Here is a 25,984-nt window from a genome sequence, read left to right as displayed (position 1 = left end):
GGTGATGCACGAGGAAGTTAAAATGTAAAGAATACTTTTTATTTTAATGAAAACTACAAATAAATATGGTAAGCAATTATGTAAGAGGGGGGGAGACTGTAAATTTAGTGAAAGGTAAGCAAATTCCACCCTGAAATCTCTCTAGGAGAAACCATACCTTCAGTATTGGCTCCATGTAAGGGCGTATCAGTCGTGGTGCGTTAGACACAAGGTGGCCTAACATACGAGCGCTTTGTTCCTTGTTCCTCCCAACGCCACTGTGCTCCAGCTCTGTCAGAATCTATGGATATCCAGAACGATAAGTCTTAGACTTGGTCGATAGTAGTGATCTCAATACAAACTGCCAAGTGTAACCTACCTGGATAAGCATCTTGCGCAGGAATGGCATGACAAAGGCAGGATTCATGCTGCTGAGACGACCAATCGTACAGATGGCCAACTCCCGGATCTCAAATACCTCATCATTCAGAGCCACAAACAGGGCCTGAAGGTTCTCTGCCTGAGCTAGATGTGTATCGAAGCGTTCGTCTAATGATGCCAGAACACAGTATCGGATATCGGGGTCTATGAAAAGATGGAAGCATCCCAAGAGAGAGTTAAACGTTTTCCTTCTTGATACATATTTATTTTATATTGTTTATAGGGATAAGGTGCGTACCATAGCGTCTAGTGTTACCTGGGTCTGTAATCCCGACCACAAGCAGTTTGCTAAGAACATCAGCCACAACTTGCACTGCAGTCTGACTCACGTGCCCGTGTCCACTCAGAAGCTGGATAGAGGGGGTCAGAAGTCGGGAGCAGGTACGAGCAGCTTCCATTCGGATCTCCTTGTGCTCGCTGTTTAGGAAATGATCAGCACAGTGGCGCACAAACTGTGTCAGTGAGTGACCTGAAAACAGAAGAAAAGAACAAATCACTTACCAGGGGCACATATCTGGAAAAAGTATGATACAGACACTTCACTTCACTTCTAAGAATGATCTACGATTGTCTCCAAATTGCGGCCCAGGGACCGGATGTGGCCCTTTGCCTGCATTTAATAGGCCCTTGGGACACTATTCCTTCTAGGACCAACAATGGAGCATAATTACTCCCACTGACACCAACAATAGAGCACTATTCCTACCATTGACCCCAACGATGGGGCGCTATTTTTTCCCCACCGACGCCAATGATGGGGTACTATTCCTTCCCTGATACCAATAATGGGGCACTAGTCCTCCCAGTGATGGAGCACCATTTTTTCCCCTAATACCAACAACGGAGCACTATTCCTCCCATTTATATCAACGATGGGGCATTCTTTATTCCCAGTAATGCCAGAGCATTTTCTATTCCCGCTAGCCACAGTCCGCCCCCCCCAAGATCTGAAAGACAGGAAACTGACCCTTTGTGCCGATCGTTTGGAGACCCATGATCTAGATCAAGGTTAAGTGGGTTTTAAGAGAACTAAAACACATTAGATGTCTAAGTAATTAAATGCCATTACCTTCAAACTCAAATGTTCCCAAGGTGCGTAGAGCGAGGGTTATACTGCCCACGTCACTAACTTCAGGAATATTGGTAAGACTCGGAGAGGAGAGTTGCTGTGCCAGGCCTTTGGGCATTCCTGGGTGGCGGAGAGGTTTGTGCATAAGAACCAGCGAAAGCATTTTCAGCAGGCCGTCCTGAATGTCCTTCTTCAGCTGCGGGATGTGACGACTTAGGTCATACAGCACGGCTGTCAGTGCAGGGCTGGAAGAAGAAGAAGCAATAGTTAAAACGAATGCATCACCTATTTCTCCCACATCACTCAAGATAACATACCTCAGCCCCACGGACAACATGGGCTCCAGAAGTTCCTTAATATCCTGTTGAATGGTGGGCCCCATGGCTCGTGCCAGCATGCTAATGCATGTAAACACCGTGGCGTCCACCTGCATAGTCTTCTGCCTCCTGTATGGAAAAATGGTTCACTGAGTCATTGCTTCCAAAACTGGCTTATGTGAAAAAGCAACAACTATATGGATGAATGATAACTCTTAGCTCCATTTATAAAAGAAAAAAGGTAAAAAGTGCACGGTCATCAAACTTAGGTGCATAAGCTACTAGGCGTATCTCCTACACCTTCATTTGAATCCAGCTGTGTTTGATTATACTGATTGGACTTGATTAGGAAAACCACACACCTGTCTATAGAAGACCTTACAGCTTCCAGTGAATGTCAGAGCAAATGAGAATCATGAGGTCAAAAGGAACTGCCTGAAGAGCTCAGAGACAGAATTGTGGCAAGGCACAGATCTGGCCAGGGTTACAAAAAAATTCTGCTGCACTTAAGGTTCCTAAGAGCACAGTGGCCTCCATAATCCTTAAATGAAAGATGTTTGGGATGACCAGGACCCTTCCTGGAGCTGGCCGTCTGACCAAACCGCTATCTGGGGGAGAAAAGCCTTGGTGAGAGAGGTAAAGAAGAACCCAAAGATCACTGTGGCTGAGCTCCAGAGATGCAGTTGAGAGATGGGAGAAAGTTGTAGAAAGTCAACCATCACTGCAGCCCTCCACCAGTTGGGGCTTTATGGCAGAGTGACCCGACGGAAGCCTCTCCTCAGTGCAAGACACATGAAAGCCCACTTGGAGTTTGAAAAAAACAAAAAGAGAAGAAAAAAAATAAAAATAAAAAATAAAAACACCACACCCCCCTGAAGGACTCCAAGATGGTGAGAAATAAGATTCACTGGTCTGATGAGACCAAGATATGTGTGGAGAAAACCAGGCACTGCTCATCACCTGTCCAATACAGTCCCAACAGTGAAGCATCATGGTGGCAGCATCATGCTGTGGGGGTGTTTTTCAGCTGCAGGGACAGGACGACTGGTTGCAATCAAGGAAAAGATGAATGCGGCCAAGTACGGGGATATCCTGGATGAAAACCTTCTGCAGAGTACTCAGGACCTCAGACTGGGCCGAAGGTTTACCTTCCAACAAGACAATGACCCTAAGCACACTGCTACAATTATGAAGGAGTGGCTCCGCAACAACTCTGTGACTGTTCTCGAATGGCCCAGCCAGAGCCCTGACTTAAACCCAAATGACCATCTCTGGAGAGACCTAAAAATGGCCGTTCACCAACGTTTACCATCCAACCTGACAGAACTGGAGAGGATCTGCAAGGAGGAATGGCAGAGGATCCCCAAATCCAGGTGTGAAAACCTTGTTGCATCTTTCCCAAAAAGACTTGTGGCTGTATTAGATCAACAGGGGGCTTCTACTAAATACTGAGCAAAGGGTCTGAATACAGTGCCTTGCGAAAGTATTCGGCCCCCTTGAACTTTTCAACCTTTTGCCACATTTCAGGCTTCAAACATAAAGATATAAAATTTTTATTTTTTGTGAAGAATCACCAACAAGTGGGACACAATTGTGAAGTGCAACGAAATCTATTGGATTTTTGAAACTTTTTTAACTAATAAAAAAAATGAAAAGTGGGGCGTGCAAAATTATTCGGCCCCCCTTGCGTTAATACTTTGTAGAGCCACCTTTTGCTGCGACTACAGGTGCAAGTCACTTGGGGTATGTCTCTATCAGTTTTGCACATCGAGAGACTGAAATTCTTGCCCATTCTTCCTTGCAAAATAGCTCAAGCTCAGTGAGGTTGGATGGAGAGCGTTTGTGAACAGCAGTTTTCAGCTCTTTCCACAGATTCTCGTTTGGATTCAGGTCTGGACTTTGACTTGGCCATTCTAACACCTGGATACGTTTATTTGTGAACCATTCCTTTGTAGATGTTGCTGTATGTTTGGGATCATTGTCTTGTTGGAAGATAAATCTCCGTCCCATTTTCAGGTCTTTTGCAGACTCCAACAGGTTTTCATCCAGAATGGTCCTGTATTTGGCTGCATCCATCTTCCCCTCAATTTTAACCATCTGCCCTGTCCCTGCTGAAGAAAAGCAGGCCCAAACCATGATGCTGCCACCACCATGTTTGACAGTGGGGATGGTGTGTTGAGGGTGATGAGCTGTGTTGCTTTTACGCCAAACATATCGTTTTGCGTTATGGGCAAAAAGTTTGATTTTGGTTTCATCTGACCAGAGCACCTTCTTCCACATGTTTGGTGTGTCTCCCAGGTGGCTTGTGGCAAACTTTAGACGAGACTTTTTATGGATATCTTTGAGAAATGGCTTTCTTCTTGCCACTCTTCAATAAAGGCCAGATTTGTGCAGTGTACGACTGATTGTTGTCCTATGGACAGACTCTCCCACCTCAGCTGTAGTTCTCTGCAGTTCATCCAGAGTGATCATGGGCCTCTTGGCTGCATCTCTGATCAGTCTTCTCCTTGTCCGTCCCTCTAAACTTTCAGCTCAGACAGGTCTTGGTAGATTTGCAGTGGTCTGATACTCCTTCCATTTCAAAATAAAATCGCTTGCACAGTGCTCCTTGGGATGTTTAAAGCTTGGGAAATCTTTTTGTATCCAAATCCGGCTTTAAACTTCTCCACAACAGTATTACGGACCTGCCTGGTGTGTTCCTTGGTCTTCATGATGCTCTCTGCGCTTTCAACAGAACCCTGAGACTATCGCAGAGCAGGTGCATTTATACAGAGACTTGATTACACACAGGTGGATTCTATTTATCACCATCAGTCATTTAGGACAACATTGGATCATTCAGAGATCCTCGCTGAACTTCTGGAGTGAGTTTGCTGCACTGAAAGTAATGGGGCCGAATAATTTTGCACGCACCACTTTTCAGTTTTTTATTTGCTAAAAAAGTTTAAAATATCCAATAGATTTTGTTCCACTTCACAATTGTGTCCCACTTGTTGGTGATTCTTCACAAAAAATTAAAATGTTATATCTTTATGTTTGAAGCCTGAAATGTGGCAAAACGTTGAAAAGTTCAAGGGGTCCGAATACTTTCGCAAGGCACTGTACTTAGGACCATGTGATATTTCAGTTTTTCTTTTTTAATAAATCTGCAAAAATGTCAACAATTCTGTGTTTTTCTGTCAATATGGGGTGCTGTGTGTACATTAATGAGGAAAAAATTAACTTAAATTATTTTAGCAAATGGCTGCAATATAACAAAGAGTGGAAAATTTAAGGGGGGTCTGAATACTTTCCATCCCCACTGTAACTGCAATAGACGATGGTAAAAAGTGAACCCTTAGGCCATTTTTTAATTTTAAAATTAAAAAATGGCCTAACTACTGGAGAATCTACCAGATGTCTATTATGGAGTGAGGCTGGAAGCGGCTATATAGGAAAGTTGTCTAAAGGGCTTTGGGTTAGTATTGATGGCATCAGCTTGAAACAATTTTGGGGTCATTCAGAATACACCGACAGGTACATTTGACCTGCAGTTGACCCTCTTATAACCAACTTAAAGCAGACTTTGTATCTCTATGGGAATACAAACCCCCTTGTAAAAAATAAAAGCGGATGGACACAGGCCCCTATCCTGAAAGCAACAAAACCTTTGCATTTATTGTGATGTATACATAGCTGCAGCAGCTAGGATTAAATTGCAGACTACGCAGTTTATCAATCCACTAGGAATGAGATATATTAAAGCTGCTTGAGTTCAGTTTCTGTCATGGTGACAACAGTAGCTGCAAGAAATTCTTAAAGGCTACATTTTCTAAAACGGACTGATGAAACCGCAACTGTCTGAGAATAAGCATTATCTGAATCACAATAACCTGAAACTCACTTGTGAGCGAAGTCCTTAGGTGGTAAGGCAGTCTTAACGTGTTCCAGAATTTTGGGAAGGTAACAGCGAATCTCTAACCTCACAGCGACAGAGATGAGTCCGAGAGCTTGGAAGCACACAGTGCGCTCCTTCTCCTTGCGCACACAGCTCAACAAATGGTTCATTGTGTCCTGAAGGTACTGATCTATACAAATGGTGTTAAAAAATAACCACAATAAATAAAAACCCCAACATGGTTACAAGAACGTATACCAATAAAGTAATAAAAAAAAATAAAGAACAAAACAGAGGAGGGAGGAGGAGGAGACCACTTTTTTCTACCAACACTCTTCTGTGTTAAATTCTACAGGGAGATCTCTTAGCTGAAAAATCCAAAAAATACCAAACGATGTGCAATTCCTACCTGTAAACGCACAAGGCTTGAATGCTGCAAGACGGGGAAGGACACTTATAATGGTCAACTGGATTAAAGGGTTCTTGCTGCTTCGACATTTTAAGACCCATCGACATATCTAAAGAAATAGAAAATATTCAAAACACTAAATAAACAAACGATGCAAAAAGCTACATGTCCACAGATTTATTTAGGAATAAATATTCTCTAGATCAACGTTAACTTGCATATGTGCAAACATTTTACTGAATGCGGGAATGCAGTATTTGGAAGCTTTGCATTGTACCTGCATGCGGTGGTAAATGCAGATAAATACAAGCATAAATATGCCTAGTTACATCCATGTTGCGTAAGGCCTGTAGCAAGAACGATAAAAATGAAATTCGTACCTGATCAAACTTTTCCTCTACAAGCTCACGGCAGGCACGGCTTTCCACCAGCATAGACTTGTCAGGCATGGGGGCCGTTCCATATCCTAGAATTCCCTGCTGGCCTGTGTATCCTAAAAGGCCCAACAACGCGTTGGAAGGCTGTGGCTGAACTGACTGGGAGCTGGCAAATGGTGTGATGTGTCGGGGTTTGAGGCCATAGGACATCAGGTCTTTACAATGCTTGTCATGGACCAGCTGCTGCTGAGTGATCTCTTCCATCTCCTCTCTCAGACGCTAAGGGATAGAAATATTGCAGGAGCTATGAGAATTAAAGTGGATCTGAACTCAAAATATGTTGATTGGCTAAGATATATGGAACCTCTAGAAACGTTAACTGTGCGGTACCTGGAAAAATCTAGCTTTTGTCTTTAGTATACTGCCTGTTCTGTAACCTTATAGCTATATATCTGCAGAAATCTTAAAAAAAAAAAAAAAAAAAAAAAAAAAAAACTCAACTCTCAGACTACCTATTCTCACCTGATTTGGCAATGCCCCTACTGTGCTCATCCTGGTTCTCCTTACCGCAGAGGACGCTGTAGTTGAGGGCCTGCAGTGCAAAGATCTCCACGCTTCAGTTTCATTTATTGTGTGGATCTGTATAGCCTACACCTCTGCTACTACGGTTTGATTATTCTTCTAGCAATCATCAGAACGCCAGTTGTCAGGAGGGCACCTCTGACTTTAGGAACAAAAGCCCTGCTCCCTCCACCAAAAAAACCTCCAAAAAAGACTAAAGCATGGCAAGTCAATGGCTTTTGGCCCAAAGAAAAAAAAAAAAGTGTGTAAACCAAGTTTGTTAAATAAGAGAATGTTGTACAGAGTAAATAGATACCCAACATGTCTTGCTTTAAACTGGGCACGCTGGTGGAATGGTGACAAACGACTGTACTTAAAAATTTCTATAAGCGACGCTTTAAAAATTTACAGAGGAGATCTACGATTGAACACCCTTTACATATGTGGGCGTGACCTATGTATGCAGTGACAGGTCCTCTTTAGACCCCTTTCACATGAGACACTTTACAGGCGATTCAGCACTAAAAATATCGCCTGCATAATGCCTGGAAAGAGCCGCTCCTGTCTCTCCATTGTGAAAGCCCAAGTGCTTTCACATTGGAGTGGTGTGCTTGAAGGACATTAAAAAAAAAACCTCCTGCAAGCAGCATCTTTGGAGTGGTGTACAAACCGCTCCTGCCCATTGAAATCAATGGGGCAGCTTGGGTATACCACTATCGGTCGAATTGACCACCGACCGACCCACCGCCCTAGTGTGAAAGGGGCCTTATTGAGAGATCTGGGGGTCAATAAGACCCCACAACTCTCCTGTACAATTTAAAGCATTAGATAAGGCATTGTTTACATTAGGCCAGAACTGGAAGTGTCTCACTCTGCTCCACCTAGCTCATAAAAGTGTGTGGGGACCACTTTTATCGGTTCGAGAATAGCTGGCTGAAGGAAAAAAAAAAATACTGGGGTTAAGGCATATTGTTGCAGCCATAACCCTGGTATTCCACTGCCTGCCAACCAAGGACATGGTCTATGGCCATGGTCTATGGCCTGGTTGGCAAATGGTTAAAAAGACCTAACATTTCCTTTTAGATCAGCCATGGTCTAAAGAAATCTCTGCTAGGATTAGAGCTTTCTATACAAGTTCTCTACCAAACACACACTCTTATTGTCCCTCTCGGTCTCTCTTCAAATCTCTTTATTTTACTCACCTCGCCTTCCATGCTGCTAATCCGCACTAACTCATTAATAATCAGCAGCGCTCCATGGAGCCGATCATCTTTGTTCATCCCCTTTTCCTTAGACAGGGACTCATCAAATCCTCGCTCTGCTTCTAAGAATGTTTGCTAAACAGGAAAACAAAATATGGTATACAAGTCATTTAAACCGTTGTCATTTCCATACATAGACACAGACCTAAAAGCACCAGTACGTTTACAGAGCGATGGCAGAGTCCTTGGAAATCATGTATGCAGGCTCTCACCCGGTACCACTGGGGTTTCTGTAGCTCCTTGGGTTCACGCTGTGTAGTTAGAATCAGGCAGGCTCTCAGAGCTGCCACCGCCCCCTCTCGGATCGCCTGTTTTGGATCCCAGACACCATTGAAGATGTTGTCAAAGAAAGGCTGCACTTGCTGGAAGAAAAATGTTGGTGCGCTGACAGCCAATTCCTTTAAAACAAGCACCTGCAGGAGAGAAAGAAAAAAAAAAGTCCAGGTTTAACCACATGACTACTGACAATATTTTTTTTTCGTACACAAGTTTCAAACCTGCATAATATATATATATATATATATATATATATATATATATATATATATATATATATATATATATATATATATATATATATATATATATATATATATATATATATATATATATATTTTTTTTACCTTGGTAGACAAGTGGTTAGCTAGTAACTGACTGTTCAAGCCCAAAACACTGTTACGTGATGGAGGAAATCATGAACCCTGTTCAAGAGCCCATACCTCTCAACAGAGCATGCACAGGGTTTACATTAAGTTTAGGTCAAGTGCATCCAACCGCTATCTTTAAAGTGTAAACCCTTACAAACCACTTTGACCTACAGGTAAGCCTAGATTAAGGCTTACCTGTAGGTCCAAGAAATATCTCCTAAACCTATATGGTTTAGGAGATATTTGCCCGAAAACAGGCACCGCTGTCTACGGCGCATGCGCCGTAGACAGCGACGCGCAGGCGCACTGAGCGCGGCATTCTTAACGACGGAGCTGCCGCACGTGTCGGCTCCCGTGCGCATGCGCGGGAGTGACATCGCGGCTTCACCAAATGACAGCGGCAGAGCTGTGAGACCCACCAAGAAGATGGATGCGGCGGACTACAGGGGACAGCGGCGACTTCGCTGGCTCCTGTGTCAGGTAAGTGACACATAATGGACTACTATGCGTATGCTTTGCCTTTGCAGGGAATGAAAGAGGAAGTAAACTCATCAGGGTTTACTTCCTCTTTAACGTGTAACTTCACTATCCCAATCAACTTTTTTTAATCCACATGCTGCTAGCATTAGTAAATGGATATACTTTCCTATCATATGTACTTGTTTTAAACTTTATTTACTCGCGTAGGCAAATAATGTAGGGCCGAAACAACTGATTATGAAATTAATCGATTTTTTTTCCATCAATTATGAAAATATCAAAAAAAATAAAAAAAGAAAAAAATTAAAATAAAATGAGTCCTTCAGGATACAAAGGGAAAAAATAGTTACTGTAAACTCTACTTTCACTGTTACACAGTAAAAATGACATATGAAAAATCTTTGTAAATTCGCTGAAAGAAAATGTTGGACATTTTCACTTGCTTTTAACATTCTGTTTTTAAAATGAATGCCATTTCTGAATGAAAACCACATACACTTTAAGAATTCTAAAGTTTTCTATTTCTTAATTTTCCCATCACTGTGGTTGAAAACAAACGTCGATTTGACCCCACTAACAATTTAAAAAATCAAATAAACGTTCTGCAAATGAAATTATTTTTTTGAAGGAAGACATTGTTTTTGTATGGCCAGCATATAATATATTACAGTTACTGACTACCTGAATCATTTGCCCCTACTCAAGATGGCAACATCCAGAAATGCTAGGGGGGAGTGTTTTAAAGCGATTTTTCTACAAAATAAAAGCATAGAGACATGGATGGAGAGGGATGTTTGCTTCGCACATTAAAAATGAATTAGTTTGTGGTGCTCAGATTCAGCGAAGATCCTCCAACTCCATTTTTTTTTTTTTTTACCTGCCTGGAATTCAGCTTTAAATAGAGCTCTATAAAGAGAGACTGGGTAGTAAACAAGACACCTCTATTAACTGTCTGTAATACTTCCTTTTTTAGCATATTATTTTAGTCGCGCAAATGAGTAAAACAGCAAATGCCTTCCACTGTGTACACGACCGAACCAAGCAATTCACCAAGAAGCAGAGACATTACTCACTCACACAGAAGAGGCAGCCATTTGCTACTACAGCTAGAAGAGAACTTACCGCGGCATGTCTGCGGCCTTCATTGCGGTCAGTTCCTAGCCACTCCAGGGCACGTTTCACCTCAAACTCCACGTATTCTGCAGTGAATGTGTCTCCGGCCATAGCAAGGCGCCCCATGGCTTTGGAAGCCATTTCCATGACACCGGTGTCGCTTGAGGGCAGAAGGTTCCGTAGGTAGTTGGCAAATCTGCTGATTCGGGTGGCATTTCCCCCTTCGACTCCAATCAAGCTCACTGTGGGGGGATAGAAAAGCATAACAGCCAAAAAGGTCTAGCATGACAACTGGTATGGGGGGCAGGGGTGGGGGATATTAAATGGAAGAAAAAATAAATAAAAAACAAATTGTATTATTAAGCATTAGGCTGCATTTTAAGGATAAGTTACATTACTTACCTATTGCCAATATCCCTCCTTTTCTCTCACTCACGTCTGAGCTGGAAACAAACTCAAAGATGAAATGATTGAGCTCATCATAGAACGTTGTGGCATCCTCCTGGCTCACCTGGGAATCACAGAGGAAGTTGGTAGAATGACAACATAAAAAATGTATAAAAACAATTTTAAACACACACAAAAAAAAAAAAATAAAAAAAAACACAATTAAACCCAACAACTGCTGTGCCAAATACCTAAACAATATTCCCAAATTAATAATTTAAAGTGTATGTAAACCCTAAAAGAAATATACTCCCCCAATTTGCTCCCTTTTGGTCATTTAACCACTCGCTGACCGCACTAAAGCAGTTCTATTGCTACAGGGTTGCAGCTGTGCACCAGATCATTTGACTAAACTAGAATGCATTTCTTCCCCTGGTAAAAAAACACCACAAGGTACACAAAAAACACTGACTGACTAGGCACACAGTTAACCCCTTTAATCGCCTCAGATGTTTAACGCCTTCCCAGTCGGTGTCATTAGTAAAGCGACAGTGCATTTATTTTTATGGCAAAAAGTAACAAAAAAGGTTTTGTTTTCAAATTGTCTATTTTTTTTCCATTCAAAGCGCGCAAAAAAAAAAAAAAAATTTATTAAAAAAAAAAAAAAAAAAAAATGTAGTGGTGATAAAGTACCACCAAAACAAACTATTTGTCAGAAAAAAATACTAGTTTTATTTAAGTACAGCATTGCCTGACTGCACAATTGTCAGTTAAAGTAACGCAGTTCCGTAGCGCAAAAGAATGGCCTGGTCATGCAGGGGGTAAATCTTCCAGGGTGCCTATGGTCTCCACCTCTTAGCAATTCCCCTCAAACTCTAGTGCAGCTTCTCACTGCTGATTTCACAAACAATGATGATGTACCAGAGGTCTTTTCCTCTGTCCAAACTACTCCACTTCCCACACTGTAAGCCTTAAAAGAGAAGTATGGGTGTTTTTTTTTTTTTGCCAATTCCTACTCACCTAGGTGGATGCAGGATCGGTCCTCTGACTCCTCTGCCACCTCTGCACTGAGAACCGAGCAATCGAACACTGCTGATGACTCAGTTCTCACAGCTCCTCGAGCAGAGAGCTGCTGACTGCGATTCGGCATCTCTTCGCTCTGCTCCTCCTCGCTCACTGGAGCGCTGAGGGGAGGGGGAACGTCCGTCTCGGGTTTTCAGCGGCTCACTGAGAGGTTGAGACAGGCATCAGTCCAGACTTTATTGCCGGGATGACGCAGTGCCTGGACTGACATTGGTGACGTCAGAGAGCAGACTTCAGTCCACTCTCTGCTGGAAATGGGACACAGCAGTGCAAAACGAATTACCCTCCTGTGACCCATAGATGAAGCCCAGCCAAAAAGCTCAGGCTGGACTTCTTCTCTAAAGTGGTTGTAAATCTCAGACATTTGATGCAGCGTGTGGCATATGGTCTGAGCACTGACAGGCTGACCCACCTCAACTTCTTTGGTTGACCATGGTGAGGCCTGTTCTGAGTGGAGCCTCTCTTGTTGCTGTATGGTCTTGGCCACTTTGCTGCAGCTCAGTTTCAGGATCTTGGCATTCTTCTTATAGCCTAGGCCATCTTTATGTGGAGCAACAATTCTTTTTTTTCAGATCCTCAGAGTTCTTTGCCATGAGGTGACATGTTGAACTTCCAGTGACCAGTATGAACGAGTGAGAGCGATAACACCAAATCTAAAATCTGTTCCCCATTCACACCTGAGACCTTGTAACACTAAGGAGTCCCATGACACCAGGAGGGAAAATGGCTAACTGGGCCCAATTCGGACATTTTCACTTTGGGGTGTACTCATTTTTGTTGCCAGCAGTTTAGACATTAATGGCTGTGTGTTGAGTTACTTTGAGTGGATCGCAAATTTACTGTTATACAAGCTGTACACTCACTACTTTACATTGTAGCAAAGTGTAATTTCTTCAGTGCTGTCACATGAAAAGATAGAAGAAAATATTTACAAAAATGTGAGGGGTGTACTCACTTTCGTGAGATAGAGAGCGCATTTTAAAAAGTGCACATTCTTGAAGACCGTCCATGCGTCATAAGATGCTCCCAGTCAGGATAATAAAACAACTTTCCAGCCGTCATTCTGCTATATGATGGGCAGGAAGTGGTTAAACGAGACATCAGACGTATTTTCCTAGAGCCCTGGCATCTCACCAGCCCTCTATTGAAGCTAATGGAGTGCAGATCTCCTTTGCCCAGCCACAACAGCCATAAGCTGACAGTAGAACCCAGAAGTAACTTGCTACATGCAGCTTTAGGCTCAGTTCACACATGAGCGTATTGTTTTCAGGAAGAAAGTCGTGCAATTTTTTACGCAATGTTATACTTTGAGTGACGGCCGTTTTGCTTTAGGTGACAGAACGCTCAGATAGGAACAGGAGCCATGGAAAATGGATGGGATTTGTCTCGTTGAGCATTCTTAGAGCTAAAGGCTTAAGCCCCATACACACTATCAGATTTTTTTTTTGCTGATTTTTTTCCTTCAGATTTACCAAAACCATATAATATGAAGTCAAACCTTAGGAGTTTCAAGTTGTATGCAATCAACTACATGGTTTCGGTAAATCTGAAGACAAAAACAAGCAGAAAATCTGATGGTGTGTATGGGGCTTTAGAGCAGAAAAATGCCCAAAAACGCCTAGATGTGAACAGAGCCGAAGGGTATCTATTTGGTAGAAGAATATCAGCGAACGTTTGCTGGTATTCATCAGCTCGGTAGTACTGGTTATGCCAGTCCCAGGTCCGACTGCTTCCACCTGTGCAATATATCAGTGACAGGGTTAAAAGTTGAGGACTTGGAAATCATTTCAATCACTTTAAAATGCATTTTTCTTTTGTTTTGCACAGAGCAGCCCTGATCATCCTCTTCTCTGGTCCCCTACCGGAGCTCCTGGCTCTGCCTCCCCCATGCAGAGTGCCCACCATAGACAAAAAGCATGGCTTGGCGACACCCTTTGCATTTACTGATTGCAGCAGCAGAAGCCAATGAGTCCCGCTGGTGCCTCAGAGGCAGTGAGGAGCGAGAGCCCATGAGATTCGCTCAGGTAAGTATAACAGGTGGCTAAGGGTGGGGGGGGGGGGGGGGATGTGGGGTGCTGTGCTCAGAAGGCTTTTTACCTTAATGTAAAAAAAAAAAAAAAAAAAAAAAAAAAAAAATTCAGAACCATTTTAACACATATACTGTATAAAATGCATACAGCAACAGCGTTTAGGAGGCCTCAGTAAGCAAACTTGGCAGTCTTGTATGGCTAGTTGATTCCCGATTGGCTGCCCAGGGTCCCCACCCTTCACTGCTTTTTCAATAAGACATAAAATGGCATAAAATGACATGCATAGTTTACACTGACCAGACAGACTGTCTAAACAGTCATTATGAGATGTGCTAGCAGCAGCTCACATGTTTTCCACATTACTGTCCCAGGGCCGGATTATTTGAAAAGCAGGAAAAGTGAGCAAACCCTTATCCCCCACCCCCCACACTCACTTCTCGCAGCTCGGTGGTGACGTAGTGCTGAAGATCCTTGGCTGCCTTGGTACGCGTCTCTTCACTTCGGTTTCTTAAGCCGTTGGCAAACTGCTGCAGCATGATGCCAGACATCGTGGCAGAAATTCCAGGTCAACGGGGCCGGAGGAATTCAGTGGTTACCTCATGGGTCCCTGCAAACGGCAAGAGATTAAATCCATTAGAGTTCTAGAAAACAAACGTAATAAATTTCACCAGCAATGCCTACAGTATAATCAGTGGTTCACCCCAATGTAATGTACAGTGGTTCACCCCAATGTATTGATCAGTACACCAATGTTATTTGTAGAAACTACCCATGATTTATAACTAGAAAATCATCAACTTTATTTTATAAATTTAGAATACATTATATTCAAAAAGCACCAGTCGCTAAATATTTATTTGTAGGACCTGTCAGATGGCATAAACCAGGGCTCAACAAATCCCAGGCACCAGTTCACAATTGCGACTAGAAATTGCATCCTGGCACCTGGGCTTTTGTCAGCCCATTCTTTGTAGGCACCAGGTGTGAGCATAGAGTGCAGGAGGCACCAAACGGTAGGCCACAACGCACGCCAATTGCTGGTCCCCCCTCCTCCTAACTGGCCTTTTTTTTTTTCACAAGACCCGCCCATGGTATGCCAAGCGCTGCTTGGACAGCCGCGGGATTCTCACCTGTGACTAGCCTTGGCGGCTGTCAGGCAAGGGGTCATCTGGCTGGGATACCCATGTCTGGTCCAGACGGCGGCTCAGTACCCTGTCTGTGGCTGACCTCAGTCATCATCACCGGTGGTTGTGCCTTCCTGAGCCTGGGAGGTGGGGCGCCATTCTGGGGAGGTTTGGCCGGTATAGTGCGTGTTGGCTACATTCACTGCTCCCCACATCTCCAATCACCTGACTCTCCCCCCCCCCCCCCCCTTATTGTCGTCAGATAGAGGAGAGGCATCTGGCCTGGGTGAAAGTCAGAGCTCCTCTCTGTCCTCCATGCTACTGTAGTTCCTGCCGACTCCCCTGTGTGTGTATACGTCCTTCCTGGCAGCCTGGCCTGTAGCCGGTCTATTCCAGGTTAGAGAAGGCAGCAGCGTGTCCCTGGAAGCAGCCCATGTCCTTGGGAGAGGAGGATGGAGCTCTAGTATTGATTTAGGCACTGTGGCATTTAATATAAGCGATCCGCCCACTTTGAGACCAAATGGGGAGAGGAGGATGGAGGAGGAAGAAGGGAGGAATATATATTTATTATGTGTGTGTTCCCACCTTATAAAGCGCAACTAGTAAATAAATTATACTAACTGCTTCCTGCCCACTAGAGCTGCACAATTAATTGTCAAGCATCGTTATCGCAATCGTGACTAAAGTGTTTCACAATTCTTTCTAGGAAAATAATTCTCCCTGCTCTTCTGAAGCCACAGCCCTCAAAAGAAAGGACGAGAAAAACTGGGCAGTCTGCCAAGAATCAAAACATTCTTTATCAGTTGAACTCAAGTATAAACATTGTAACAGTCTGTCAATGGAATAGACTTTGTGTGTAAGGCCCCTTTCACACTAACGTCCCGTTCAGGCCCGCCTGTCAGTTTTTCAGGCGGACCTGAACGGGTGCTCCATACAGCTCTATGGAGCGTCGGATGTCAGCGGTGACATGTCCGCTGACATCCGACCCGCTCCGATCCGAAAAAGTGTGACGGAGGAAAAAGCTATTTTTCCATCCGTCTGCGGATCGGATCGGGTGACGACGGGCACTGCGGTCCGTCGTCATCCGATCTCCCATAGGGGAGAGCGGCGCTGTGACAGGTCCGTCCCTGCGCAGTGTGCAGAGACGGAGCTGTCATCTCCCTGCTCAGCGGGGATCAGCGGAGTGATCCCCGCTGAGCAAACGGACATCCACGGGGCGGATCAGAACTGATCCGCCCCGTGTGAAAGGACCCTAAGTGAAAAAAGTTTACCCACTTAAACACTAAGAGCCGGTGTTCTGGCATATAGCATCCGGCCATCTGATGCTGTCCGGCCTGTACTGCGCAGGCGCAGCGCTTGCGCAGTTTGTAGCAGAAGGAGATTCGGAAAATCTCCGAAGATGAGCGGCGCCTGCGCCGTGAGTGGAGGTGCTAGCCTAGAAGTCGGATTGAAGTCATACAGGAACCTTTTCTGAAGTCGGAACGACTTCAGTAGTGTACATTAAGAAGGCTCTCATTCACTTCATTGACTTTTTTTTTCAACCGCACAACTTGAAGTCGGATGCCAGGTCGCCCTGTGTGAACCGGCTCTAAACCTTTTTCTAATATTTGTTGATTTCAAGTTAAAATATATATTTTTTTTTTTTGGCTAGAAAATTACAAACATTATATATATTTTTTTTAGTACAGACCCTAGAGAATAAAATGGTGGTTGTTGCAATATTTTATGTCACACTGTATATGCGCAGCAGTCTTTCAAAAGCAATAAAAAATGAATTAAAAAAAAGTAAAGTGAGCCCTTTTTTGTATAATGTGAAAGATTTTACATCGCCAGAATCGTGATCTTTTCATTCTAAGCAAAAAAATAATAATTGTGACTCATTTTGGCCAGAATCGTGCAGCTCTACTGCCCACCCACTGTACATTTACTGAAGGCAGGGGACACAAGCAGGCTGGATAACTTACATCATCCAGCATGTTCTGGGTTAGGGGCGTGCATGTGGGCACTCCCTACTGATGCTGGCTAAAGCAGGCAATTTTGTCAGCAGCATCTTTTCATGTGACAACATTGAATAAATGACACTTACAATGTAAAGTAGTGGGTGTACAGCTTGTATAACAGTGTACATTTTCTGTCCTCTCAAAATAACTCACACAGCCATTAATGTCTAAACCACTGGCAACAAAAATGAGTACACCCCTAAGTGAAAATATCCAAATTGGGTCCAAAGTGTCAATATTTTGTGTGGCCACCATTATTTTCCTCTGATGAAGTCACGTGATGCAACGATACGCGTCAGAACTGGAGCAATAGTTTACCAGGAACTGGTCGTACATACGAGCTCGGTGCTCGTGGATTGCTGCTATTTTGCCGCTTTTAAAACGTGAGTGTTTGCTTTTACTCTGCTTACGTTTAATAAACTTTGTTATAAGGGATTACACTATGGGTATTTCCTTCCTTTGTGCCCAAAACTCCCCCTGCATACTGAGGATTAGGGGTGCACCGAATGTTTTTTTTTTGGTGCCGAAACCTATATCGAAAATGAAAAATACACTAGGCCGAAAATGACTTTTTAAAACTTTTTATATAAAAATGTATGTTTATATAGCAGATATGATACAGGAGACCGCAGGCGTGGCACCGGAGATGGTCAGGGGCCGCAGGCGTGGCACCGGAGATGGTCAGGGGCCGCAGGCGTGGCACCGGAGATGGTCAGGGGCCGCAGGCATGGCACCGGAGATGGTCAGGGGCCGCAGGCATGGCACCGGAGATGGTCAGGGGCCGCAGGCATGGCACCGGAGATGGTCAGGGGCCGCAGGCATGGCACCGGAGATGGTCAGGGGCCACAGGCATGGCACCGGAGATGGTCAGGGGCCGCAGGCATGGCACCGGAGATCAAAGCAGCCTTACCAGTGTCCATCAAATGCAGCCTGCCAGTGCCCAGCAGCCTACCAGTGCCCATCATTTGCAGCATGCCTGTGCCTCACCTCAGACAGGGCAGTGTTAGCAAGGCAAAGCCAAGAACAGTGCTCTATCTATGGAGGAAAGCGGTCAGCACACCACTTTAAGGAGTGGCTTGTCGGTATGTTCAGTAGGAGGAGCATTATAAGTGTGCAGCGCTGCGGGGGTTAAGAATGCAGGACTTGTTAGAAACAATGAGCCTGCTCGGTGAAGCTTAGATCACTGTTTCTAACTGCATGTCAAACAACAAGTCCTGTACTCTTAACCCCCGCGGCGCTGAACACTGATAATGCTCCTCCCGCTGATCGTAATGACAAGCCACTCCTTAACGCGGAACGCTGACAGCTTTCCTCCAGAGAGCACCGTTTTGCTTTCTGCCTTTCATCTGCCCCATCAAGGAGGGAGGGAGGGGAGGAAAGAAGAGAGGAGAGGACTGGCTGGGGGTACCCCAGAACCACACCCCCTTACTGGGCTGCACCAGGGGCAGGGGACCGCTCAGGCCCTGCCCCATTTTCAGCTCCATTATCAGCGTGGTTTCTCTTTTGGCAAAGTGCTGAAAACACCATTTCTGGCCGTCGTGCCGAAATTTCAGTGCATCCCTACTGGAAAATATTAACAGAGGGACTTCCAACTAAAACATCTGGGCAGGATACGAGCTCGGCACTCGTAGATTGATGTCAGCTAATTTATAATATATATATATATATATATATATATATATATATATATATATTACAGGGGTTGACAAATTTGCTTGGAATCTAGGAGCCAGCTAAAAAAGTTAGGAGCCAGGTCCGTGACGGCGATCTGGACCTGTCCCTGGCCTGACATGGAGACGAGTGAGGGGAAGATAGCCCCCAGCCCCCCACATATGAGATCACCTCTCATTGGACACACCGCTCGAGTGCTAAATGGCCGCTGTGATTGGTCATTTAGCATGATCTGTGATTGGCTGTATCCAAGGGACACGGCCAACACAGAACTTCCCCGATGCTCACCCATGGCGGCGTGCAGAGGGGAAGTAAACAGGAGGATGTCTAGGGACGCCCTCCCGGCAATTGGTGTCCGCGCTGTAGACATCTTTCGTCTATAGCGCGGGCACGAAGTGGTTAACAAAAGAATGTGACTATTATTTCCGACATATTACCACTCATTTACTGCCATTTCCCTGCTAAGGGTTCGATCAGGTCCGCCTGAAAAACTGACAGGTGAACCTGATCAGACAGCCCTTGTGAAAGGGGTCAAGCAGGGAGGATTACAAATAATATTTTTTTTTTCCTTAATTAAAATAATTTTTTTTTTTACTTTTTACAAAAAATAAAAAATAAATAAATAAATATATATATATATATATATATATATATAAAATTAATATATATATATAATATAATGAGAAGCCATTTACCAGCCACCACACTCACCGTTGGGCAAAAAACAGGCAGGGGAGCTTCACTCCATTAGGAATTAGCATTATTGGAATAGGGTGTAATTTCTACATCCACCACAAGATGGCGCCAGACTACCAAAAGATTTTAGAAGGCCGCAAAGCCGCGGCCTCAATTACTGGCCGGCGCGGCCCGATGGAATTGCGCGGCGGAGTTCGGGGTCCAAATGGAGACAGGATACCCCAGTCGCCAGGACACGAAATCTAGGCGCAAATGTGACCTGGCGACCGGGGTTTGTCGAAGAGATAGAGATAGAGATAGAGATAGAGATAGAGATAGAGATAGAGATAGAGATAGAGATAGAGATAGAGATAGAGATAGAGATAGAGATAGAGATAGAGATAGAGATAGAGATAGAGATAGAGATAGAGATAGAGATAGAGATAGAGATAGAGATAGAGATAGAGATAGAGATAGAGATAGAGATAGAGATAGAGATAGAGATAGAGATAGAGATAGAGATAGAGATAGAGATAGAGATAGAGATAGAGATAGAGATAGAGATAGAGATAGAGATAGAGATAGAGATAGAGATAGAGATAGAGATAGAGATAGAGATAGAGATAGAGATAGAGATAGAGATAGAGATAGAGATAGAGATAGAGATAGAGATAGAGATAGAGATAGAGATAGAGATAGAGATAGAGATAGAGATAGAGATAGAGATAGAGATAGAGATAGAGATAGAGATAGAGATAGAGATAGAGATAGAGATAGAGATAGAGATAGAGATAGAGATAGAGATAGAGATAGAGATAGAGATAGAGATAGAGATAGAGATAGAGATAGAGATAGAGATAGAGATAGAGATAGAGATAGAGATAGAGATAGAGATAGAGATAGAGATAGAGATAGAGATAGAGATAGAGATAGAGATAGAGATAGAGATAGAGATAGAGATAGAGATAGAGATAGAGATAGAGATAGAGATAGAGATAGAGATAGAGATAGAGATAGAGATAGAGATAGAGATAGAGATAGAGATAGAGATAGAGATAGAGATAGAGATAGAGATAGAGATAGAGATAGAGATAGAGATAGAGATAGAGATAGAGATAGAGATAGAGATAGAGATAGAGATAGAGATAGAGATAGAGATAGAGATAGAGATAGAGATAGAGATAGAGATAGAGATAGAGATAGAGATAGATATATATGACCAAAAAGGCAAAAACGCTGCACTAGAGAAAAAACACCAAAACAATAAAAAGCTGACAGCACCATAAAGCTTGATACTCAAATAAAATACATATAAAAAAGGATGCAGCGTGAAAAAGTCTCAATACATTTACCCGAAACATAAAAATCCTCAATAGGCACTCAAAATGACAATTTTATGCAATTAAATTGTGCAAAAATTCTTCTAAAATGTAAACAATCAAAAATCAAGGTAGTGGTGAAAAAACTAAGGCAGTCACCATATAGCATAAATTAACCAAAAAGTGACATATATTCAAAATTATTAAATCAATCACTGAAGAGAAGAATAGTCCCAATTCAAGCAGTGCATAATAAAATCATTTAAATAAGTAAATAAAAGTCCATAAAGCATAAAGTGCTGCTCCAAACCAGGATATTGGTGAAAAAGTTGCCCCATCCAGAACAGTTCACACCCAAGTGAGTAACAAGGCTCCTTACTGACTGTAGATGACCATAAAGATTGTCACATCAGGCATAGGGAAAAAGTTCAGGTCTTCCCCAAAACCTATACCGGCTTCCGCAGTTATCACTGTAACTGTATTGCCCATGAAACAATAAACAAGAAACGCTGCCATAGTATAACATTGCTTTAAAAGGTTTTAGTATAGCAAAAGAATTGCACTTACAGAATTATCCATCCATTAAAAGCGATAAAAACAATCATAAGAATGGAATTCGCGGTGTCTCCACAAGCTTGCCTCCTCCCTACTGTGTCCCACCAATCTCTGGATAACAAACGTGATGACGTCACCGGCACAGGCTCCTACCTACGCGTTTCGTCACGATATGTCGTCTGGGGATTGGGTCACTGGCCAATCCCCAGACGACATCCTATCATATAGCTGCGGAAGACCTGAACTTTTTCCCTATGCCTGATACGACTATCTTTATGGTGGTCATCTACAGTCGTTAAGAAGCCTTATTACTCACTTGGATGTGAACTGTTCTGGATGGTGGGATGGTGAGCCCGAGAGAGAGCGAGCGCGAGGTCACTTTTTGGTCAAATCATTTATGCTATATATGGTGACTGCCTTAGTTTTCTCTATAAGACCGCTACCTTGATTTTTGTTTTGTTTTTACATTTTAGAAGAATTTTTGCGTGATTAAATTGCATGAAATTGTCATTTTAGTGCCTATTGAGGATTTTTATGTTTCGGATAAATGTATTGAGACTTTTTCACATTTTATTTAGCGCTACATCCTTTTTATACGTAGTATATATAATAAGTGAGATCTTTTACTATGTGTGTCACCTCATATGGGCTGTCTTTTTTCTTTTTTATCTAAACCCCACATACTGAGAACACGATGGTTTAAGTTCACTGGAGCTGGTCAAAAGCACATTTGAAGATCACCTATAATTCCTTCTATGCCGTATACTTTACGACAGTAAGGTGAGAGGGTTGTGCACACAGAGGTGCCACCATTAGAAGAAGATTAGCTGGGCACCGATTGATTGCTCACGGTAGAGGGTTTCTATATTTGCGTGGAACATTATTTCAGACTGTTAGTGGAATTTGTTACTTGTTTTATCACTCTCACTACCGGACTATATTGGTTTTATCCAGCTTTATTGCACTCACTGGTGCAGGTTGGACTTCATCACACTGTTTTATTCATTTTTTTTCACTTATTCATTCAATGTCACATTTTGTTACATAGATTTCATATATTTGGTTCTTGACTTTTTTTTCCCTCATCACATGATATTTTTTATATTTTGTATATATAGTTGATACACATTTGTATACCACACACAGCACAAAGCCATCACGTATACATTTATATATTTGTTCTGCTTAGGATCAGTTAATCAGGTGCTTGCTGCAGTGTATTTAGCCCCCTAGCTTCACCTTCATCTTGACAGCGCAGGAGTTACCATTATACATTATTTTCCAGCACTGCCTGCCCTTAACCCTCTTGGGCATGGAGTTCACCAGAGCTTCAGAGGTTGTCACTGGAGTCCTCTTCCACTCCTCCATGAAGACATCACTGAGCTGTGGATGTTAGAGATCTTGTGCTCCTCCACCTTCCATTTGAGGATGCCCCACAGATGCTCAATAGGGTTTAGGTCTGGAGACATGCTTGGCCAGTCCCTCACCTTTACCCTCAGCTTCTTTAGCAAGGCAGTGGTCGTCTTGAAGGTGTGTTTGGGGTCATTATGTTGGAATACTGCCCTGCGGCCCAGTCTCTGGAGGGAGGGGGATCATGCTCTGCTTCAGTAGGTCACAGTAAATGTCGGCATTCATGGTTCCCTCAATGAACTGTAGCTCCCCAGTGCCGGTGTTCTGTTGAGAAGTGCCCCATCGAATAGTGGCCAGTATTGTACTGCGCATGCACCATACGGAACAGCACAACAACTGATTTGCTGGTCAGCTGGGCTGACGTAACCAGGGCGCATGCGTACATCGTAGGAGGTATCTTTCGATGGGAGATACCATTTCATGGTCGCAATTGAAACCTATACAAACGGGGGGGGGGAGACCGTAGTTCCCACATTGTGCCTCGCTGTTGCGGGGTGGCTTTACAGTGTGCTGATGGTCCGGTTGCTGTGTTGAACATCCGGTTTTGCCTGTGTGAAAGGGCGGGTTACAATACAGACAAAACCAGCTCTTCAACACAGCCACTAGCAGTCCTCCAGCAGCAGCGAGGCACAATGTGAGAACTACGCTCTCCCCCCCGCTGTCTGTATAGGTTTCAATTGTGGCCGTGAAATGGTATCTTCCATCGAGAGATACCTCCTACAATGTGATACATCCCTGGTCGCGTCACTCTAGCTGATGTGTGGCTCCATCCCGCGCATGAGCGGACTTCTCTACACTGGCAGCACTTATACAGCCCCAGACCATGACACTCCCACCACAGTGCTCGACTAGGCAAGACACACTTGTCTAAGGTCTCCTCACCTGGTTGCCGCAACACACACTTCACACCATCTGAACCCAATAAATGTTTATCTTGGTTTCATCACCCCACAGGACATGGTTCCAGTAATCTATGTCCTTAGTCTGCTTGTCTTCAGTAAACCATTTGCGGGCTTTGTTATGCATCATCTTTAGAAGAGGCTTCCTTCTGGGACGACATCCGTGAAGACCAATTTGATGCAGTGTGCGGTGTATGATCTGAGCACTTCAACCTCTGCAGCAATGCTGGCAGCACTCATACATCTATTTCCCAAAGACAACCTCTGGATATGACGCTGAGCACGTGCACTCAACTTCTTTGGTGGACCATGGCGAGGCCTGTTCTGAGTGGAACCTGTCCTGTTAAGTTGCTGTATGGTCTTGGCCACTGTGCTGCAGTTTCAGGGTCTTGGCACTCTTCTTATAGTCTAGGCCAGTGATGGCGAACCTTGGCACCGCAGATGTTTTGGAACTACATTTCCCATGATGCTCATGCACTCTGCAGTGTAGATGAGTATCCTGGGAAATGTAGTTCCAAAACATCTGGAGTGCCAAGGTTCGCCATCACTGGCCTAGGCCATCTTTATGTAGAACAACAATTCTTTTTTTCCGATCCTCAGGGAGTTCTTTTCCATGAGGTGCAATGCTGAACTTCCAGTGACCAGTATGAGAGAGTGAGAGCGATAAGACCAAATTTAACACACCTGCTGCCCATTCACACCGGAGACCTTGTAATGAGTCACATGACACCAGGGAGGGAAAATGGCTAATTGGGCCCAATTTGGACATTTTCACTTAGGGGTGTACTCACTTTTGTTGCCAGTGGTTTAGACATTAATGGCTGTGTGTTGAGATATTTTGAGGGGACAGAAAATTTACACTGTTATACAAGCTGTACACTCACTACTTTACATTGTAGCAAAGTGTCACATGAAAAGACAGAATAAAATAGTTACAAAAATGTGAGGGGTGTACTCACTTTTGAGAGATGCTTGCGAGTACATTTGCATGAAATAAACCGTTTTTAGTAGTTGTGCACCAAGATGAAAATTTTGGTGCCAAAACCGAACATTCAGCACGCACTAGACCAAAACTGACCTCTGGAAGATTTACCCCCCCCCCCCCCTTCATGACCAAGCCATTTTTTGCGATATAACGCTGCCTTAATTTAACTGACAATTGCACGCTTGTGCGACGCTGTAACCAAATGAAACTGAAGCAATTTTTTACCCACAAATAGAGCTTTCTTTTGGTGGTATTTGATCCGGTTTTTATTTTTTGTGCCATAAAAAATAAAGAAAAAACAAACACTTTAAACTTTCTGCTATAAAACATCCAATTAAAAAAAAAAAATGCCTTCATCAAATTCTTTCATCCATATAGTCTACATATTTTTGATAAGAAAATAAATAAATCCAAAAAAGCATTCATATTGATTAGTTTGAGCAGAAGTTAAAGCGACTACAAACTATGGGATAGATTTATTGACTATTTTTACTGGTAATATCGGCCATCAGCGATTTTCAGCAGAATTGCGACATTGCGGCTGACAAATCTGACAATAAGTGACACTTTTTGCACTGTCACTCTACTGACATTTGGGAATGGGTTATCAGAGGCGATCAAAGGGTTAAGGAGGTAGTAAACCCTGATGGGTTTTACTTCCTCTTTATTTCCCTGCAAAGGTAAAGCATAATGGACTACTATGCATCAGTATTTTTATTCACAGCAGGCACTCCGCTATAAGATAAAAGTTGTCTCTGCGAGATCACTTATGGGCGGTGAGAGAGGTGCTACATTTAGGGGTTCAGGGGGATTTAGGGGATTAGGGGTTCATTAGTAGGGGTGCTGTCACAGTCGGATGCCCACAGTAGTATTGCCAGCAGCTTGGACGGGCAGGGGAGAGAATGGAGGCTTTGGGTGGCCACGTCGCTGGATTGTGGGACAGGCGAGTGTCTTTTTATTAAAAGTCAGGATACTTTAATTGTAGCTGCTGACTTTTAATAAACAAAAAATTGACTGGAACTCCGCTTTGAGTTTAAAATAACCTCACTCCCTTAAAAAGTGCACTAATCCGGTGCACTACAGGGTACAGGCATTCACACACACTGCTGCTGACAGGTCAGATGGGATTACAATCCACAGCTGACAAACGGCCCTGTAAAGTTCCCTGTACTGTCTCTGTGCTGACCACTGGTGGCTGGTGCTCGAAATCCCCCCCCCCCCCCCCCCGTCAAACGTAGCCATCACTTCATTAATCCCCCCCCACACAATGCACGGGCCCGCCACTGGTGTGGATAGTTCCTTGCCATTCCTGTT

The 25,984-nt window shown here is 43.5% G+C and overlaps 1 protein-coding gene across 9 annotated transcripts in view; it reads right to left on the bottom strand.

Moving 5' to 3' along the window:
* The window catches only part of MTOR (mechanistic target of rapamycin kinase), a 190,400-nt gene that overhangs the window by 159,190 nt on the left and 5,226 nt on the right, over window positions 1–25,984 (bottom strand). For 7 of the 9 annotated variants that reach the window (XM_077457968.1, XM_077457970.1, XM_077457966.1 and 4 more), the window contains exons 2-14: window positions 14,467–14,639; window positions 10,935–11,043; window positions 10,542–10,774; window positions 8,505–8,705; window positions 8,233–8,367; window positions 6,473–6,748; window positions 6,093–6,201; window positions 5,690–5,873; window positions 1,807–1,935; window positions 1,490–1,734; window positions 659–889; window positions 359–564; window positions 158–280 (exon numbers count right to left, since the gene is read on the bottom strand). In XM_077457968.1, coding sequence (XP_077314094.1) covers window positions 158–280; window positions 359–564; window positions 659–889; window positions 1,490–1,734; window positions 1,807–1,935; window positions 5,690–5,873; window positions 6,093–6,201; window positions 6,473–6,748; window positions 8,233–8,367; window positions 8,505–8,705; window positions 10,542–10,774; window positions 10,935–11,043; window positions 14,467–14,580 — 2,295 coding nt within the window. In that variant the 5' untranslated portion in view covers window positions 14,581–14,639. The remainder of the gene's footprint in view (window positions 1–157; window positions 281–358; window positions 565–658; window positions 890–1,489; window positions 1,735–1,806; window positions 1,936–5,689; window positions 5,874–6,092; window positions 6,202–6,472; window positions 6,749–8,232; window positions 8,368–8,504; window positions 8,706–10,541; window positions 10,775–10,934; window positions 11,044–14,466; window positions 14,640–25,984) is intronic. The other 2 variants (XM_077457967.1, XM_077457975.1) reach the window with 1 other exon arrangement.

This window comes from Lithobates pipiens, unplaced genomic scaffold (assembly GCF_037356315.1).
Source record: "Lithobates pipiens isolate NorthernLeopardFrog02 unplaced genomic scaffold, aLitPip1_a1.2 Scaffold_27, whole genome shotgun sequence".
Classification (NCBI taxonomy): domain Eukaryota; kingdom Metazoa; phylum Chordata; class Amphibia; order Anura; family Ranidae; genus Lithobates; species Lithobates pipiens.
Note: the sequence above shows the minus strand (reverse complement) of the source record. Positions and strands in the feature narration are given on the sequence as shown.